An 18,537-nucleotide genomic window follows, 5' to 3' on the forward strand; every position below is an offset into this window, starting at 1 on the left:
AAATGGAGTAATCTTGAGGCAGAGGGCCAGCATCTCTTTAGATTACACTGGTATAAAAAAGACTCAACAGTTCTCTCAAAATCAAGGGAGTGGGGACAAGGTGGCTTCCAGTTAGCGGAGTCTGCTTCTGAGGAAACTTAGTTATAGAGAAAATGAACTGCCTCTCTTGGCGCTTATGCATAAGAAAATGTATAACCTGGTACCAGAGTGGTAGGATTGGGTAAAAGAGTGAAACAAATAGATTTGAGCAAAATAAAAGCATGTTCCAGGTATATCAACTGATCCACTTGGCAAAGTTGGGAGTTTGTGTTTAGGTGTAAAATCTAGATGAACCAGATTTTTGAAGAATCCGAACTCCAGCTTAAAGGTTTTGCATCATTGACTTTTCTACTGATGTTCCTGTTTTTCACACCAATTAGAAATTTAGGGATACAGTTATATCTCTACTAAAATAAACATCAAGTGTTTCCCAAGTGCCTATGATGAGTAGAAAAGTCAATGAACAGGTTTTTATTTGTTAGGATGGAGACTAAATAAGGGTTGGCAGAAGGAATGGAAAGGGATTTAGTTGTGGGAAACATTACAGAGAGATAGAAATTAACTAATGTAAGTGAAGGGGAAGTGGTAAACTGAAGATAAACCTAAAGATCAATAGAACTGGCAGAAAAGATAAAGCTGCCAATTTCACAAAGGTGGAAACAGGTGGTATACAGTTTTTCTGATTGACCTTTGGACTACTGTTATATCCTTCTAATCCACTGTCAAAAACATTTTTAAAAAATGTGTTTCTGAAGTATTAATATTGATATATAAAATAAACACAGACATTAAAAATACATTTGTATTATTTTAAGTAACAAACCAATTTTTTTAATCATGAGAATAAGATGTGCTCTTCTCTTCTGATTTCATTACTAATGTACTAACCTTAAGGATATAAATGAATGCAGGATGAATAACTAGAAATATAATGCTTGTAAACTCTTTCTCCTCTCTGTTCATGTCATTGACATTGGTATTAATGTTAAAACTGTGGTGATGTTTCTTTTTATAATCTGAACACACATCTATCATACTAAAGTAAATTCATTGTATAATCTTCCCCACTATTGTTTATTTATGATTTTCAAGTGCTGCAGATACAGTCTACATAGGAGGCTGTGGCTGTGATATTATACTATTACCAATGTCCCATTCAAGTAAGTGCTGGTTATGATTATATAGAGAAGAGTAGGAATACTCTTTAGGAACCTTATACCCGTATGTTAACATCTATGGAGAGAATGCCAAAATTAAAAGAACTAGTAGACCAGCTTAGACTACTTTTGAAGAGATTCCTTTTCATCATTCCTATACTTTTAGGCCCTGTCCTATCCTTTACTATGTTCCATAAACACTCGTTTTCTCCTCTTTAGACCTCTGCTGATCCACTCTAAGTCTTTACCTTCCATTTTTCAGGGACTTTCAAGTAAGGCCAGCTCTGCTGCCATATGCTGGAGCTGATCAGGTACTTCTGCTGCTATTGCCCTTCACTACTGCCACGTATCTTCCTGCTTTCTAGTTTATGTAACCTTCTGCTCCTCAGTTTCATCCTGACTTTGGCCCACTGCCATGCTCAGCCTCTGAAATCTTTGCAAGTCTTGGTACTGTCAGCCCATGCTTTTGCTTGCTCAGTCCACTCCTCTCCTTATACAGTCTAGGACTCCACCTGCCTGCCTAATCATTAAAAAACTGGTTCTTTGTATACTTCCCCTCATTTTTCTTTGTCGGTTGTTGGGGAAAACATTATCATGAATTATTTTTGAGCCTATCCAAATGGGAAAAAGTGTACACTAAATAGAATTGGCAGAATACATTCTGAAATAAATATAGCATGACTATTCAAATTCAGGGATCACTGTTGCAGAAAGAAAGCAAACGACTTTTACTGAGTCCATAAAGATAGTATGAACAAAGGTCAAATCTAGGGTGTTTTTATTTTTTGTCTTGAATTTTGATAAATATAATTATCAAAATTAGAATTTTGATAATAATAATAAATCATTCATACAAATTAAAACATATTAACCCTGGCGTACACTCTACCCACAAGAAGTGTTGTTAAAACTTCCTCCTACAGTCCAACCACTGGGATGGTCTAAGAATAAGTGTTGACAGGCAACAAGCCTCCCTGCAGAGAGTAATTACTTTCAATTTAAAATTTTTGGAAAATAATACATGTCTTTATAATACAGTCTTTAGATTTACAGTCAAATTTAAATTTGTGAAAAAAGGAGACTTCCTGTAACTCTTTTGAGGCAACAATGTTTTGAAACACACTCCAACAAATCCACCTTACAGTGGTATCAATAAGATAATCTGAAGTTCATATCCAAATAATCAGTCCAACACTTAAAACTGTGAGCTAATTTCTGCATTCTGTTCTTCCTTAAAAAAAGTTTATCAATTCAACAAATATTTGTTTAGCTTCTGCTAAGTACTAGACAATGTTCTAAAAATTGAGGTTAAAAATAGCAAGTGAGACAAGATTCCTACCCCATGGGAATCAAGTTTAATTGAGAAGCTCCTCAATAGCAAATCACACCATGGTGATAACATTCTAGTTGGGGATACAGTTAATAAACAATAAATGTCACAACAGATAATGATAAGAGCTTAAAAAAAAAGAATGAAGCCAGTTAAAAGTAGAGTTGGAAGCAGAGAGAGAACGGTACTTTGTAGGGTGACCAGGATAGGCTGCTGTAGAGACAGCATCTGATCAGAGGCAGGAGAGAGAGGGGAGGTAAGTACTATGTGCATTCTATAGCAGAGTTAGCAAAGGCAAAGGTCTTCGGAATCCTAATCTCAATGACACTAATCTCTCTCACTAATTCTTTTCACAAAACATTTAATTAGCTTAATTATACAATCACATGAATGTCATGGGTGCGATGGTAACTACAAAATAAAAGTCATGTAGCTAAGGTCAGCTGTCCAGGTTTATCAATCCCTCCTCAAATAAGGCAATTTAGCTGGGTGTGGTGGCTCACACTTGTAATCCCAGCACTTTGGGAGGCCAAGGTAGGAGGATCACCAGAGTCATCCAGGAGTTCAAGAACAGCCTGGGTAATACAGGGAGACCCCATCTCTACAAAACAACAACAACACAACAACAACAAATCCTAGCCAGGTATGGTGGCATACACCTGTGGTCCTAGCTACTCCGGAGGCTGAGGTGAGAGGGTCTCTTGAGCCTGAGAGGTGGAGGCTGCAGTGAGCTCTGTTCATGCCACTGCACTCCAGCCTGGGAGACAGAATAAGACCCTGTCTTGAAAATTTTTTTAATGAAAAAATTAAAAATGAAACACACATAAAACTATAATTAAAAATAAGCAAAAATACCCTGAGATGAAATTAAAACTAACTCACTCGGTATGGATATTTAATGAGATCAACAATGTATCATAAAACTTGACAAATTTTAATACCACAAGTAGCAAGACTTGATAGACGGTTTAGAGCTGTACAGACCAAATCATACTTACTTAATAATTTAAGCAAGAAAATTAAAAGTTAAACTAGCAAATTATAGTAAAATATACAAAAAGTACCACCAGTTATTTAAAATATGCACTGAAAATACCTGTAATTTTAAAAATGTTAGACAGCATTAGACTGAAATAAAGGGAAAGTGCTTTCTTATTCCTCTCACTTGCCATGAAATAATCTCTAGGTGCTCTTTATTTTTAGAATCTGAGCTTATTTCTTAGATAAATCATTCAAGTCAGTTGCTCAGACATGGCTCAAAGTGCTTATGTAATATTTTCATTTTCACCTTTGGACATAGAGAGAAGACAAAATAAAGTTAGCAGAAAAATAAACACACAAAAGCAATAAACTACCTTACCTACATCCATAATAGCTGTCAAATAAAGATGTAAATTAAATCTAACAATTAAGCAAAGGGCCCTAATAGTGATGTAACTTTTATATTCTCAAGGAATTAATGATAATTTGTATATTTCTATTTTTCTCATCTATCTTTAAGCATTTTCTTTTGAATAAAGTCAAATGATGTGGTTAAAACTAGAAGACTAGAAGAATGTTATTATAAGGCTGAGCACAGGGGCTCATGCCTGTAATTCCAGCACTGTAGGAGGCCAAGGCAGGAGGATCCCTTGAGTGCAGGAGTTTAAGACCAGCCGGGGAAACATAGCGAAACCCTGTCTCTACTAACAATACAAAAAAATTGGTCAGGCATGGTGGTGTACACCTGTAGTTCCAGCTACTTGGGAGACTGAGGTGGGAGGACTGCTTGAGCCTGGGAGGTAGAGTTTCAGTGAGCCCACGATGGTGCCACTGCATTCCAGTCTGGGTGACAGAGTGAGACCCTGTCTCAAAAAAAAAAAAAAAAAAAAAAAAAAAAAACTTAAAAAAGAATATTATTATTATAGTTAGTTCAAGGGACTCAAGTAGGATTTCTGTGAAATCAGGATAAGCTACGCTGGGCCAAGTTCAACCCGGGAATGCAAGTAGACCAACACATACATAGGTTCAGGTCAAGGTCAGATGTTGAAACATATTTTAGACAAGGGCATGGAGGAAAGTCATTCAAAAAGGAGCCTTTAAAAATGACATATCAATATTTTCTCTGTGAAAAAAACAGACTTGGCTTTTTTTGTAAAGCCTGGACCCTCTGAGCAAATACTACCTCAACAAAGCTAAGATTTTCCTCCCCTAAATTAACTGGAAATCATAAACCTTAAATGATAAGCTAAATAATACAATTTTACTAAAGTACAGTCACTTCACTTTATGAGAAAATACAATGTCTGAATGTTCAGTGTGTGAATGCGGTTTATGTAGGCATGCTGCCCCAACCTCTGGATGCCCAGCTGGCTGTCTCTCTGGGAAAGGGTGGGGCCACAATGCAGCCGTCGTGGGGCTTGTCTGTCCTGCTGGAAGCTCAACTATTGTCTCTCCTTGCAACAAGAGATGAGTCCAATCCCCTTTCTGTCTTTATGATGGAAATTATACTAGAGAGTTTTATTTGTGACAATGTCAAAATATTTTAATCCATCCACTCATTCAACAAATGTGTAAATAGCCAAGCATGATTCTACACAAAGAGAAATATGAGATTTATATGAGAGCATTTTTGCTAAAATTTTGTCCTACCAATTTGAAACTATAAGAATATTCTATAGTTATATAGTTATGAAACTCTATTAATTTTTTACTATAAAAGTGATCAGTTGCATGCAGACGTCTCATAGATCATGGTCATAATGCTTCCACATATTTGTGACAGCCAATTTTCTCTTTTTCAATTATAGATTTAATTGTCATAACAGTTATTTATTAGTTCCATTTTATTTTATCTTTTTTGGTTGAGAAAATAACCTCTGAATTAGGAAAATAATTGTATTTAATAAAAACAGGAAGAATATTTGAGTTTTAAGTTAATACTGTTACTTAGCCACTAGGCTACGCTAAAGTATAGCCCATTTCTTTAAGAACACTTCTAACTTCATGCTACACACACATGCACAAACCAGAAAAATTAATTCAAGAGCTGGATATGAATCATTTAACCCTTCAAAACCTAGCTGGTAATTTGTTTAACAGATTTATCTAGGGTTAGTTGTCATAATTAGTTTATGACATATTCCAAAAGAATAAATTCAAGTTTTTGCTAAATATGCATCTTATAGTATTGCTCAGTTTGGTTTTAAAAGAATGGAATCATCATTATGCTTATTTGATTCAAATTAAATGTCTTTTCATGTACATGTAGTTAGTCCTACTTAAATAAACTATAATGTATAGTCACGGACTGATTAGTTATCAGAAACAGGAGCTTTAGATTGGATGCATTTTACCTTCTGTTTTTTTAAAAAAAAGTCATTTTAAAATGCAACATTGAGAACTAAATACTATTTCATTTATATTAGGCATTTTTTTACATTAAAATTATGTCCTATTTCCAATAAGCTGTGTTTAGACTCTTTTAAGTTTCAATGTGTAAATGAGGCTTTCCCTCATTTGTATTATTTTCCCCTTAATATTCTAGGGAGCACAATATTACATTCTCACCATCATTATTCATATTAATATCTGTCTTTAATTATACACTGCAGGAGGCATTGAGAATTCAAGTAGGTCTAAGAAACTTAGAGTACAGTTGAGAACACACACAAAAATGTAAATAACTTTGATACAAATATTTCAGGCGCCATAGATAAGTGATAAATGAATAAAACAGTATACATGTTACAATAGTTCACACAAGAAAGATATATTTGATGTCCACATTATTAAATCAGAGAATAGGTTTTTGCTACTTAAATCCGAAAAGATTTCAAAGTCTAATGTGCTCTGGAGATAAAAATCCATTACCCTCCAATTTATTGTTTAATCCACCTAACAATTCTATCTGAAACAGGAGTTTGCTATGTTTTAAAGATAAATCAATCTTTTTAAAAACTTGACTTGTCTCTTTTAAAATTATTATCCATCTGTTAATAATTGATTATAGGAGAAATTACTGACAAAACACGGTCCAGGACCAAAACAAAATGCTTTAATCTACTACTATATTCCTGTTATATTATTGCTTTGGTGTATGATGAAATACTTGGAAGAAAAAGATTATCTTTCTTTCTCTTCTTGAATGTAATTAAGTGCAGTAAAATCTATTTACCAAATGCCTCAGAAAAAAACAAATATAGCTATGCTGTAGGTGAAATGTTCTCCCATATATATTTACACATCGGCGTACTATTCAAAATATTTAAAACTGTTACCACACGGGCACTGAGAAAACAGAACAGATGCTTAGGTTAAAGCACCTCTAACTGTCCCTGCCCATAGGGATCAATTATTATTATAGCAATGTTAAAAACTTTTAATTCTGGTAGATGACTTCTAATATAGCATTAAAATATTTTAATTGAACCACTATTTTGGAATATGATATTCTTAATTTTGCTACATAACATACTATCTTAGCACAACATAATCACAAGTATGGTATTTTTTAGCTCTAACATTATTTCAATTTGTATTTCACAAACTGCGGAGATACCTGAATATCTGGAAATGCCTGTATCCCTTAGCAATGTTAGATAATGATTTATATGGTTGGGCTATGACGCATTTCTGGTCTGAGTCTTTCAGTGAGTTCCTGAGCCTTATGGATTAAATTGAGACTATAATATACCCTTTTCAGTCTTTTCCTTCACGTACAGTCTTGGGCAGCAGTCAACTGCAGGGCCATTCCAGGGGTACTGATTTAGTGGAAGGGATGTGATAAAAACAAACTCTACCCCAAAATCAAGTCTTGTAAGTGGTCTGGATTGTCTCACTTATTCTGGAGTATGGTGAACAAAGAAACTGCCAGGTTAGAGAAAGGATTTCTTCCCACTGGAACTAAAGGTTAAAGAACCTGCCCTACGCATATTCAGTGTTTGTTTATGGGACAAGCTGAAGGCTCCAGGAGTACTCACCATGGCACGGTACTGGTCATGGGTAAATTAGGGCCACCTTGGGGTTATTATAGGTTCCTGTTTTTCTATTGTATCATTAATCAAAAGAAAAAGGGACTTAGTAAAAAAGAGTAGAGATACAACTGCAGTTCCTGGAACATACTGTGCTCTTTTATGTGCATCTCTACTAATCTCTAAGCACTTTAGAGCCCTAGCACTCTCTGACAGTTAAACTGAACTTGTCATCATCAGCTAAAAGCCCTTCCAGGACTCCTGCCTTTGCATATGCTGTCATGTAGCTGGAATGTCATTTCTCCCAGACTACCTGATAAATTTATCCTTCAAGTTTTATCTCTAAATTCAGGTGTCCTGTGAAACTTTCATTCACTATACCCAGCAAAATCAGACACTATTTCTCTTGGGTTTCCATTTCCGTCTTATAGCACTTAACATTCACTGTCATAATTATTTGCATACAAGTCTGAATCCCTGCCTAGCCAGTTCCTATAGGCCTGTAATGATATCTCATTAAAGTTTGTCCTAGTTGGAACACAGTAAGTGCTCAATACATTCCTGCTGCATAAATTACTGGTAGGCAGGTAGATGGATGCATGACCTAAATATTAAATCCCACCTACTCCATCTGCGTCATAGTAGATTTTACATCACTACATTAAAGATGCATAATGTTGGTATCCAAATCCTGCTTCCCTTTCTAAGAGCCCACACTTTCATATACTTTTTCCCTTTGGTGAGGTCTGTTCTGACACTGCACATGCTGCCTACAAACAAAAAAGCAATACAGTCCTCAGTTCCATCCCAACTGTAATGTATACGTTGGGTTGCCCCCTACCCAGAGCCTAACCATGTTTCCCCAAATGGTCGTCAAAAGAATTCTCCTCATTTTTTGAATCATCAGTCTGCTCCGCCCTGATGTTAGTGATTTGGCCCTAATGCCAGCAGGCTCTGCTTGCTACAAGGATGCACTTTCTTAGACCTCTATGTTTGTGGCTAAACTCAGGTAAGCCACTTTACACCTTAGTAAGAAAAATGGCTCCTTTGCTTTCCTAATGGCTAACACCCCAATACTGGGATTTGGCAACAGTTAGTCCAAAGTGTTATTCTGAGAAACTCCTGGAGTTTTGGAAATTCACTTTATTTTACTCAAGAGTTCAGACTTGTTTCCTCACTAGCTGCAACAGACAAAGAACCCTGGCAGGGATGATGTATGACTCTGATCCCTGGTGATCCCCAGGAGACAGTCTCTGAATTTCTTCTCCATGCAACAGCAGCAGTTTTCTCCAATATTCATTCAGTTCTCACTCACATATTTGGATGAACACTCATATCCCTCGTGTCAAAACATATACAGTCTAAGCTAAACTATGGGTCATAGCTAAACTATGCTTTAGTTTTCACATATTCTACGGAAGTTTAACTATTTCTAGGTACTTCAATGCTAAGCTTGTTTCACCTATTACTGCAATTTGAAGAATGTTTCTTAGAAGGTATCAGTGTCCTCCATCAATATGACTGATAAGTAATATTAATACAATCAAGTACCAATATTATGGTAGCACACATACAGTTAACTAAAGACCCATGTCTTGAGCTATAAAGCCATCTAAAAACACTGAATAAGATAACTTACGTATGTCACTTTTTGAGAAAACTCCACACAAAAGCCTGCCATACTGGTTCTCTCACTAAACTGACAGAAATAATACACTGAAATGAAATCCAATAATTCGGGAAAAAATCCTCAAATATACACTTACCCACTATGCTTCATATGTGCTGGTTTATCCATTCGCACTGCCAATTTGATCTTTAAGTCAGAGTCCTGGCTATTTTTTGGAACTACCATTTGGTGTAATTCAGCTGATTTGGAGCTATTAGAAGTTGGGTATAATATCACCTGGATGGAAAAATGAAAATATATTTTAGTGCATGATACAGAGTGCCTATGGTTTGGAACTACAAACTTTTCTATGTTTCCTTGTTTGAAAAAATGGTGTCAACACCCAAATGAATCTAATAAACCATTTGACTTCCTACTACCATAGCTGATGGATTTTCAATACAGACTCAATTTATTTTTTGACAAATATGTGTTTTCACATTATCACATAATGAGTTTTCTTCCTCTGTCACTTCATAATGAATTAATAGCACAACAAGCTACAGTTGAACTGACATTGAAAAATACTCAAGAGACACCCGCAATTTCAAGAAAATTCTAAACTCCTCTAGGCAAAGCAGTTCAGAAATATATTCTTTGAAATTATGGATAACATGCTTAAAAAGCAAAACCAATTATTTGAAGCAGCACAAATATGCCTCATGTTTGAATATTTTCATTGTAAAATAGTAGTAAAGGAAATCGACTCCATTAGAGATGGAAAACAACACATTTTCTGCTCCAGATCAATACCAAAGGATTTTTCCTGACATGTTTTCAAAACTATAGATACTATAATAACTGAAACAAAGTAATTATTTTTAATAAAACTGTCAAATTACCAAATGATTATTTTACAACCCTCACTTCACAGAGCCAACCCAGGAAAGAGAAGCCTACTCTTCAGATGTTAGGTGCCATGCAGATAAAGCAAGGTACTTTCCTCCCTTTAAAATCAGTTATAACATATTTTAGACACAGTTTACATCCCAGCCTTAATGAGTATTTTTAAATGGGAGCATTAGAGGCTAAAAGATAAAACAAATAAATGAAGTACACTGTGTTATATTTTAAGCCATAAAGTTGAAGTTTAGATATGAATGGAAGATTTATAAACATTTCCAGGTATGCTAAATTTTTTTTACAAACAAAATTGATATTTTCATTAAAACTATATTGCAACATATCTTCCTGTGCATAAATCCTGACGCAACACAAAGTAATTGTGAATTTGAAATTTCTTTGTAATATTGTTACAATTGACATTAATATAACAAAACAAAAGTCCAATCTCAAGTTGCTATAGTGCTTAACAATTTAATTAGGCAGCCTTCTATTCTTGGATTTTAATAGTAAAATGTTTTGAAAGCATTCATGGCAACTGACTCTGTCATGCCCTTCCCCTACCTCCAAATCTTCATTTATAGTATAAGTAGAAATCTTCACCAAGAAATCTTTAAGCAAGACTCTCCTTCTCTCTAGGAAAGACAACACAGTCATAAAATCTTCTCAAACTATTCTCAACTTGCAAGTTGTTAAATGTATCTACTATTTTGAGACTTTTCTCAAGCCTTTCCTAAAAGCCATAGCTGTGCTGAATCCAGCAACTCTATATACTCAAGTATATAAAGGACATCTTAAGTACAAACTAAATGACATTTGCAATGTTTTCACCATTATGATCATATTCTAGAATTAATTCAACTGCTAAAATAGCCAATGTAATATTTTATAGATTCTTTCTTAAATGACAGTAAAGAAAAATAAGCTGACAGTTTTTGACTCAAACCAGTAGACAAAGGAATATCATTACCAACTTAGAAGGCTATTCCAAAAAAGAATAAAAAACGAAGATAGAGCTCTGTATCTTCTGTAGCTATAGCTCCTATGTTTCTAACAAGTCTGGAAAGCTTTTTCTCTTTCTCCATACACATCCCTGACCGCAACTTTAAAATACATTATTTTGACATGAGCCACTTACAGACTTTATTGGTTTTTAATTATTCCTTCTATGTTTACATAAAAATTGGAATTGTTCCAAACTCTAAACTCTTATACAGGAAGAGAATATTTAAATTAAACTTTTGACAATTTCTCATTTTGTAAATACTGATAATGGCTTACTAAATGAGGTCTCAAGATAACTGCTTTTGGCTGATCCACAAATTAAAGGTTATCACACTATCACATACCATTCTTTTTTTTTAATGAGTATTTCTAACTGAAGTTAGTGGAAGGATTTATTGCTCAGCTCTGTTCAATTAAATAAACATTGAGTTCTTACTATGTGGGGATACACAAAGATTAAATAATATGAATGACTCACATCTCTCAAGGAGCTCAGTTCCTCTTCATTAGAACTTAATGTCTTTTATTAGCAGCATTCTTAGCTCTGATAATATCATTTCTTCCTATTGCTCTTCTTTCCCTAGAGTATGCAATGGTTTCCTGATTTTGTTAATTTCTGTGCATATTCATGGTCTTCTGCTTGGCTTCTCCCTGTCATATGTACAGCAAATTCCCTGTATGTTCCCTCCAATGGAAAGACATGGAAACGTCTGTTTTTCTGGACGGACTGACTGATAAAAGTGTGAAAATTGGCAGATGTAACAAGTGGAGGTCCACAGATATGAAATCTTTTCTAAGAGAAGTGCATTGGTAAATAAGTGCTGCACTTAAACTTCAAAATGGTCTGTAAAATAGTTTTCAGGCTCCCAAATTGCACAGGCAAATAGTCATAGTCCTTTATGGAATTTAACCATAAATAAAGAGACAAGGAAGAAGCTTCCAAAGTATAGAACCCAGAGGGCCATAGAGAATAAAGGACATGGGAGTTCAGAATACACAATACACGTCTAATCAAGGGATCTTGAACATTTCCTGAGCAGGGTGTTTTCCCAGTGCCTGCCAGATAGGATTTCATTATTGCAACTAGACAATCACTGCTGTGCAATTCCCATTTTTCCTTTTTCCATGTGGCAAACTTACCTGTAGCTTTCCTGTCCCTGTTCTGTTAACTTATACTGGATTTGTGCTGAGACAGAATGAGGAGGGGGGGTATAGTAGGCAGTTATCATAAACTGAAGTTCACAAGTTGCCAGGCTGCAAAGTGCCACAGCTAAATGTGATGCAGGTATTGGACTGGATATAAAGATGGAATAGGACTTTGGGTTGTTTCTCTTGGGTTGAGATGAATGTGTTTTAGGTGTAGGAAGAAGGGCAACAAAATGACTTGGTGGCCACAAGGGTGAACTATGGCACATCATCTGGCTATCTACCATGATTCATGTTTTCACCAGTATAGAACTATTGCTACTAAACAGTTAGCCAAGAACCAGGTTTTCTAACTCCTCCTGCTTCTAAGTAGAGACATATAAAAGTTCTTGCTAAAGGGGTGAGTGAGAAGTGACACCTGTCGCCTTGAGAAAAGATGATCAAGATACAGGTATGATGTCTTTACCTCACTTTATTCCTCTGCCAGCTAAGTTCAGAGAAAACCAATACCCTAGGAAATGAAAGAAATCAGAGCCCTGAATCACCATGTGGAAGAAAGTCATACTTCTCTCAGGAATACCTGTGGTGCACTGTTACAAACCTGATATTATTTTGAATGATTGAAATGTAACAACTTTCCTGTTACAGTATTTAGCAGTATCCTAATACATTAACATGGTGTTTTGTTCCAAAATCTTTCAAAAGTAAGTGGATAAAGAATTCTTTTTATATTAGAAGTACTTTCACTTCAGTAGGACTCAGTTCATGTATAGAGAGGTGTTTCTGATGTTGACAGCCATAATAATTAAAATATTTTACAGGCATAAAAGTTTACTAAGGATCCTTCTGTAACCTAAGTTCACATTTAAAGTGTAGCTCTGTACAAATAGTTAAATTTAATACTGTTTAGAAAACTATTTTATTCTTTACCATTCATGTCTCTTTAACCTTTCAATATATATTTCTTCTTCTAGTTTATTTTTGTCACCAACACTTTAAATGTTTTGTCTGCATGACACAAAAAAAATATGATTTTTCATCTTAAACGTAAAGCCAATGTATCTTCTTCATAATAAAATGTCAGTGTTACTTGTCAACTTTGCTAAGGTGTAATGGAAAACACAAAATGATCTTTTAGGATTTGTTTAAAATTCCATCAAATTTAATATACAGAAAGAAAACTAAGGCTTAAAAGAATGAAATATAAAGTACACATTTACATACAGATATGTTTAGAATGATGTGGGGTTCAGAAGTAGCTTTCTCTTAAAATATATTTATATAAGCTGTCACTTCTACATTCTTTTCTACTGATAAACTTGAGGCCAAACTATGTGCACTTACGTGTAATTCAACTTTGTAACCTGTGAATTCAAGACTATTTAAATTGCTAAACTCTATTGCAACAAGCATCTGAAAAACTAAAACCAAAAAGAAAACAGCACTGGGGGATAGGGGAGACAAGCTAGAAAAACAAAGGGGCTAGACAGACAATTCACTATCTTCTCCCATAAATGTCTCTCAGCTTAGAGCAAGGAAAGAAGACTCTAGTGGGACCACAATAATTGCACCATATCTTATGGCAAAATAACAGACACACAGTTGATACAATTCTATCTCAAAAATGAGTACATGCAGCAAGTCCTGGAAAAAATCAGGACAGCTTTCATAGAGGGATTAGGGTTTCATTTGGAAGTCTAAAAGAATATATAAGATTTATAAGGCTGACAAGGGGATGAAAAATAAAGATATGGAGGCTGTTGAAACCAAACAGTTTAAGAGTGGCACCCTAGAAAAAGGCACATAATTCTGATGCTGACACTCCTAACATTACTCTAGGTTCTCAAGCTCTTCCCCAATCTTGGTTGTTCAGCTCTTTCTTTGTTCCCTGGACTCAGCCTCAGTCAGCTTCCATTGCTCGCCACCAAAAGAACTTCAATCAGTACAAACACTCATTACATTTTCTGCCATGTCAATTTACTTTACGTTCTCAAAAGATAAGAAGAGAAGAGAACCCTCTGGGCACTACTTTTCAAGAGTTAGAAAAAGGAACAAGACTCTATAACTGAGACCAGTGGCCAAGGAGGTAGAAGAAAACTGAAGGTTGTGATGTGCCAAATTTAAGGAGGACAGTGTTTTAGGAATTAGGAAGGGGGCATCAGTGTCACAAGGAGATTAAGAGGTCACACACTGTTGGGTCTGAAAGGCTACTGCTTGGTTAAAAAACAGAGAGATGACTGGAGATCTGAGCAGGAAAATGATAGCAATGATGTGAGAAACATATTATGTTTGAGGAACAGAATAAGACTTCATTTAAGGCTTAAGTCGGGGAAATCAGGTAAGTTGGGCAAAATCATTTTGGCTAGAAGGTTACTGTGTGTAAAGGCAGGGTGGACAATAATAGAGACAGGTAGGTTGAAAGGGATACAGGAAGGTTAAGCTTATGGATAAAACCAGTAATTATGGAAGATTAGGGATAGACCATAAGAAACATGTTTTGCTAACTTTGTGTTATTCTATATAGGTAACATGTAGTAAAACCAAGTTTATAAAATAGAGAATGAAAATCAAATTTTCATACTCGAGTAAAGAATAATCCCCTTCTCTCTAGCGGCACACATCTCAGAGATGAGTCATGTGACTCAATGATCAGGTTTTTCATATTCAACTAAGTGATGACCTTAGGCTCAGAGTAAGAAGAAACTAAAAATGCAATTAGCAGAAATCATGGTTCAATTTTTCATAAAAAATCATTTTTGCTTACAAACAGGTGTCCTTGGGACAAAGGATATTTTAGGCAAATGCTTGAGGGAACATCTTTCCAGATAAGTAGAGCCTACCTTTACGAGAAACCTTGACTTTTTGTGTTTAGTTGATGTTTCTCTTTCTCTTTCAATTGACATGGATTTTATACTTTAGCAAAGATTCATAATGACATTCCCTAGTGAATCTTTCAAGTACCTTCTTGAGAGCTTAGGACCTTGAGGTAGCATATATTACAAAAGGACTACCTGAAGTTTTTTTCACTTCAATATTTGTTTAGCAAATGTTAATAACTACATATATTAATATTTGCCTAATATCAGAGCACCTATAATATGTGAAGACGGATCAGATGATTTGTTTAAAGGAAAACTATATTATTCCTTAGTAACAGTTTCCTGTGTTTTAATACACTTGAGGTTGCTTAATCTAAATTATTTATTCTTTGATTTAATATCATGGCTTCCTGTCCTACTTAGTGAAAACAAAGAACACCTGCTCACTCTCACAGACACAATGCTCTTTTGTATACTGAAAGATTAGTATAAAGTCTTCTGTCAACCTTATTGTCCATGGGCTAAATCCAGTTCCTTTATTTTCAAAGTAGGAAAGAATTTTGAAATTTACAGTATGGAATTGATCAAACTTCCAACATCTTAGCAAATGTATACTTGGCCCAACAGAAAACCACACAAAGCATGTCCTTCCTTCTATACAGTACTTTTTTTTTTTTTTTTTAAGTAAGAAAGGCCTTTTTTGAAAAAATAAAATGAGGTAGAAGAAAAAGTATCATCCTAAATAGATAATTTTTCCTTGACAATAGCATGTTAAAACATTAAGATTAGAACCTTGATTATTTGCATGATGGGAGGATTAAGGGTAAAGCAAGGAAAAGAAAAGTAAGATGTGTCAATCATTCTCCAGTTTTGCCTGACATCTCTATTTAATAATAATATGAAGGGGTCATTTGGCACACCCCTAGCAGTTTATGCTCCTTGAGAGCAAGAGCAATTGTGTACTAGACAGGGTAATTCATTTGTGGTACATAGGGTTACTTAAATGAGTATCTTTAAGATATTCTTTTTTTCTCCATTTTTATTGAAATTACATATATTTAAAGTATGCACCCTGATGTTCTGATAGACATACACATAGTGAAGTGATCACTACAGTCCAGCTAATTAACATATCAATTTCTTGACTGTTGTTATTTAAAAAAATATATCTCTAAGCCTTTTTAACCAGTTTCCTTTACAGTACATTATAAACACTCACCAAATATTTGTTGGTTGGATGGTTGATTGGAAAGATGGATGGAGGAATGAATGGGTGGGTGGACACTTAGAAAAATTAGAAATAAAAATGTGAACCTAAAATTGATGCCTCACAGTGATAAAAAAAAGTCTTGACAACGAAATTCCTGCCAAAATTTGATAATAGAAAATAATAGAGTTAATTCTTCAGCATGTCATTTACTTACTAGTTTCTCAAAATCTATGAAACTTTCATCCTTCCATATCTGAAACATAATAGGTAGAATACTGGCTTCCCAAAGATACCCACATCCTGATCCCCAGGACTTGTGAATATATTACCTTAAATGGCAAAGGAGAATTAAGGTAGCAGATGAAATTAAGGTTGCCAACTAGGCAATTATCCACCTATTCAGGTGGGTCTAATACAATCACATGGGTTCTGAAACATGGCAGAGGAAGGCAGAAGGGTCAGTGTTAAAGTGATGTGAAAAGGACTTGATCAGCCATTACTAGCTTTGTAATTGAAGGAGGAAAAGAGCCAAAGAATGCAGGCAACCTCTGAAAATGGGAAAAGGAAAAACAAAACACACAAAAACCAGACTCTCCTCTAGAGCATCTAGAAAGGAACAGAACCCTGCCGATAGCTTGATTTTAGCCCACAGAGATCCATTTTGATCTTCTGACTTCAGAACTACAAGATAATAAATTTTTATTGTTTTAAGTCACTAAGGTTTCGGTAAACTGTTACAGTAGCAACAAGAAACTAATGTGTAGACAATAAAAGCCAGTATTTCATCATAAAAGAAAATTAAATTTACCTTTTAAATTTCTCCTGGTAAGTGTGTGATTCAAAGCTATTTTTACATATAGATTTCTATCATCAGCTTTGTTTACTTTGTGTGTGCTTACATCTTGCACACACCTGAAGCATTCTGCTTGTAAAAAATATTTTGAAAATGTTTAATTTTATCTCATTTTGTATTAATGTAGTTAAACAATGTTTTGACTTTTCTCATAATATAAAGCAGAAAATCTTTTAAAGGTTTAACAATGAAAGTGGGTATTTTGGTTCCTAGAATGAAGGCTATTATGCTTATATTACTAAGAAAGTTCAAGTTCCATACAACCTAATGATTAAGAATTACCTCTGCTATTTCAAAGCCTTTTTGGAAGATTCTGAAAGACACAATCAAGCTTGTCAGTCACTATGTTTTTCAAGGCTCAATTAAGGATAGTGTCTTTTATTAATCTACATGCATCACTTTTCTTATGTATAAGATATTGATTTCAACCGTCTTTGATAGAGCAATATACTCCAACACAGCCATATCTGTGTTTTTAAGAATTCTATAGACAGGAAAGCATCATTATTCTTGATGTATTGCCCTCTGCCATAAATTATGAATAACATAACCTTTATATTACGTTAACAAAACAGCTTCTATTAGAGGACACTGCATGAGTAGCTTTATCATTTTCCTTTTTACTAGTCTGATTATAATAATGCCTGCCATTTATGGAGAACCTATCAACTGAGTGTCTCGAAATGCTTTGTGAAATTTAAATCAATTCCCACATCATCCTTCAAGGGCAGGCACTATTTTATTATGTAAATAACTTGGCACTGAAGTTAAATGAATACCTAGAGGAAAATCACTTCAAGATAACAACAGACACTTTCAATTTTACACCCCCCAACTCAATTCAACATATTATTTCCTTAATTATTTCATAAATACTATAATAACAAATTTTGTTTTGTTCTTACTCTTTGGTTATTAAGTACTACCGGAATTTTTAAAGCCAAGTCAATTTCAGTCAAACCACAACATATGGTGGTAGGATGGAAAAGAGGGAGATATAAACAATGTCTAGACTTGGACAATTATTTCAGCTGTATCCTTAAAGTGCATGGAACATACAGTTAGAGCAAAATGTTTTGTGCTTGGCTAGCTAATTCATGGACTACTGACAGGTGTGGGTATTTATATTAAAAACCAGCTACAGGTTGTGCATTCCTAATCTGAAAATCCAAAATCAGTAATGCTCCAAAACCATAAAATTTTTGAGCATCCACATGATACTCAAAGGTCATGATTAAAGGAAATGCTTATTGGAGCACTTTGGATATCAAATTTTTGGATTAGGGATGCTGAACCATTAAGTATAATGCAAATATTCTAATTCTGAAAAAAAAAAATTAAAAAAATCTAGAATGCTTCTGGTCCCAAGAATTTTGGATAAGAGATACTCAACCTGTACCACCTTAAAGTGTGAAGGTGAGGTCTTATTCTTCATATAAATAAGGAATCTATGCAAGATCTATAATCACAACCTAATACTATGCCAAAATAACAATAATAAAAACCTTTCCAAG

At 34.7% G+C, this 18,537-nt stretch overlaps 1 protein-coding gene across 1 annotated transcript in view; it reads right to left on the reverse strand.

The window, feature by feature from the left end:
* Positions 1-18,537, reverse strand: part of CADPS2 (calcium dependent secretion activator 2) — a 355,227-nt gene that overhangs the window by 32,954 nt on the left and 303,736 nt on the right. Inside the window, exon 8 of the mRNA XM_017507634.2 lies at positions 9,245-9,384. Within this exon, the coding sequence (XP_017363123.1) occupies positions 9,245-9,384 (140 nt within the window). The remainder of the gene's footprint in view (positions 1-9,244; positions 9,385-18,537) is intronic.

The sequence above is a fragment of the Cebus imitator genome, unplaced genomic scaffold (assembly GCF_001604975.1).
Source record: "Cebus imitator isolate Cc_AM_T3 unplaced genomic scaffold, Cebus_imitator-1.0 Scaffold381, whole genome shotgun sequence".
Classification (NCBI taxonomy): Eukaryota; Metazoa; Chordata; class Mammalia; order Primates; family Cebidae; genus Cebus; species Cebus imitator.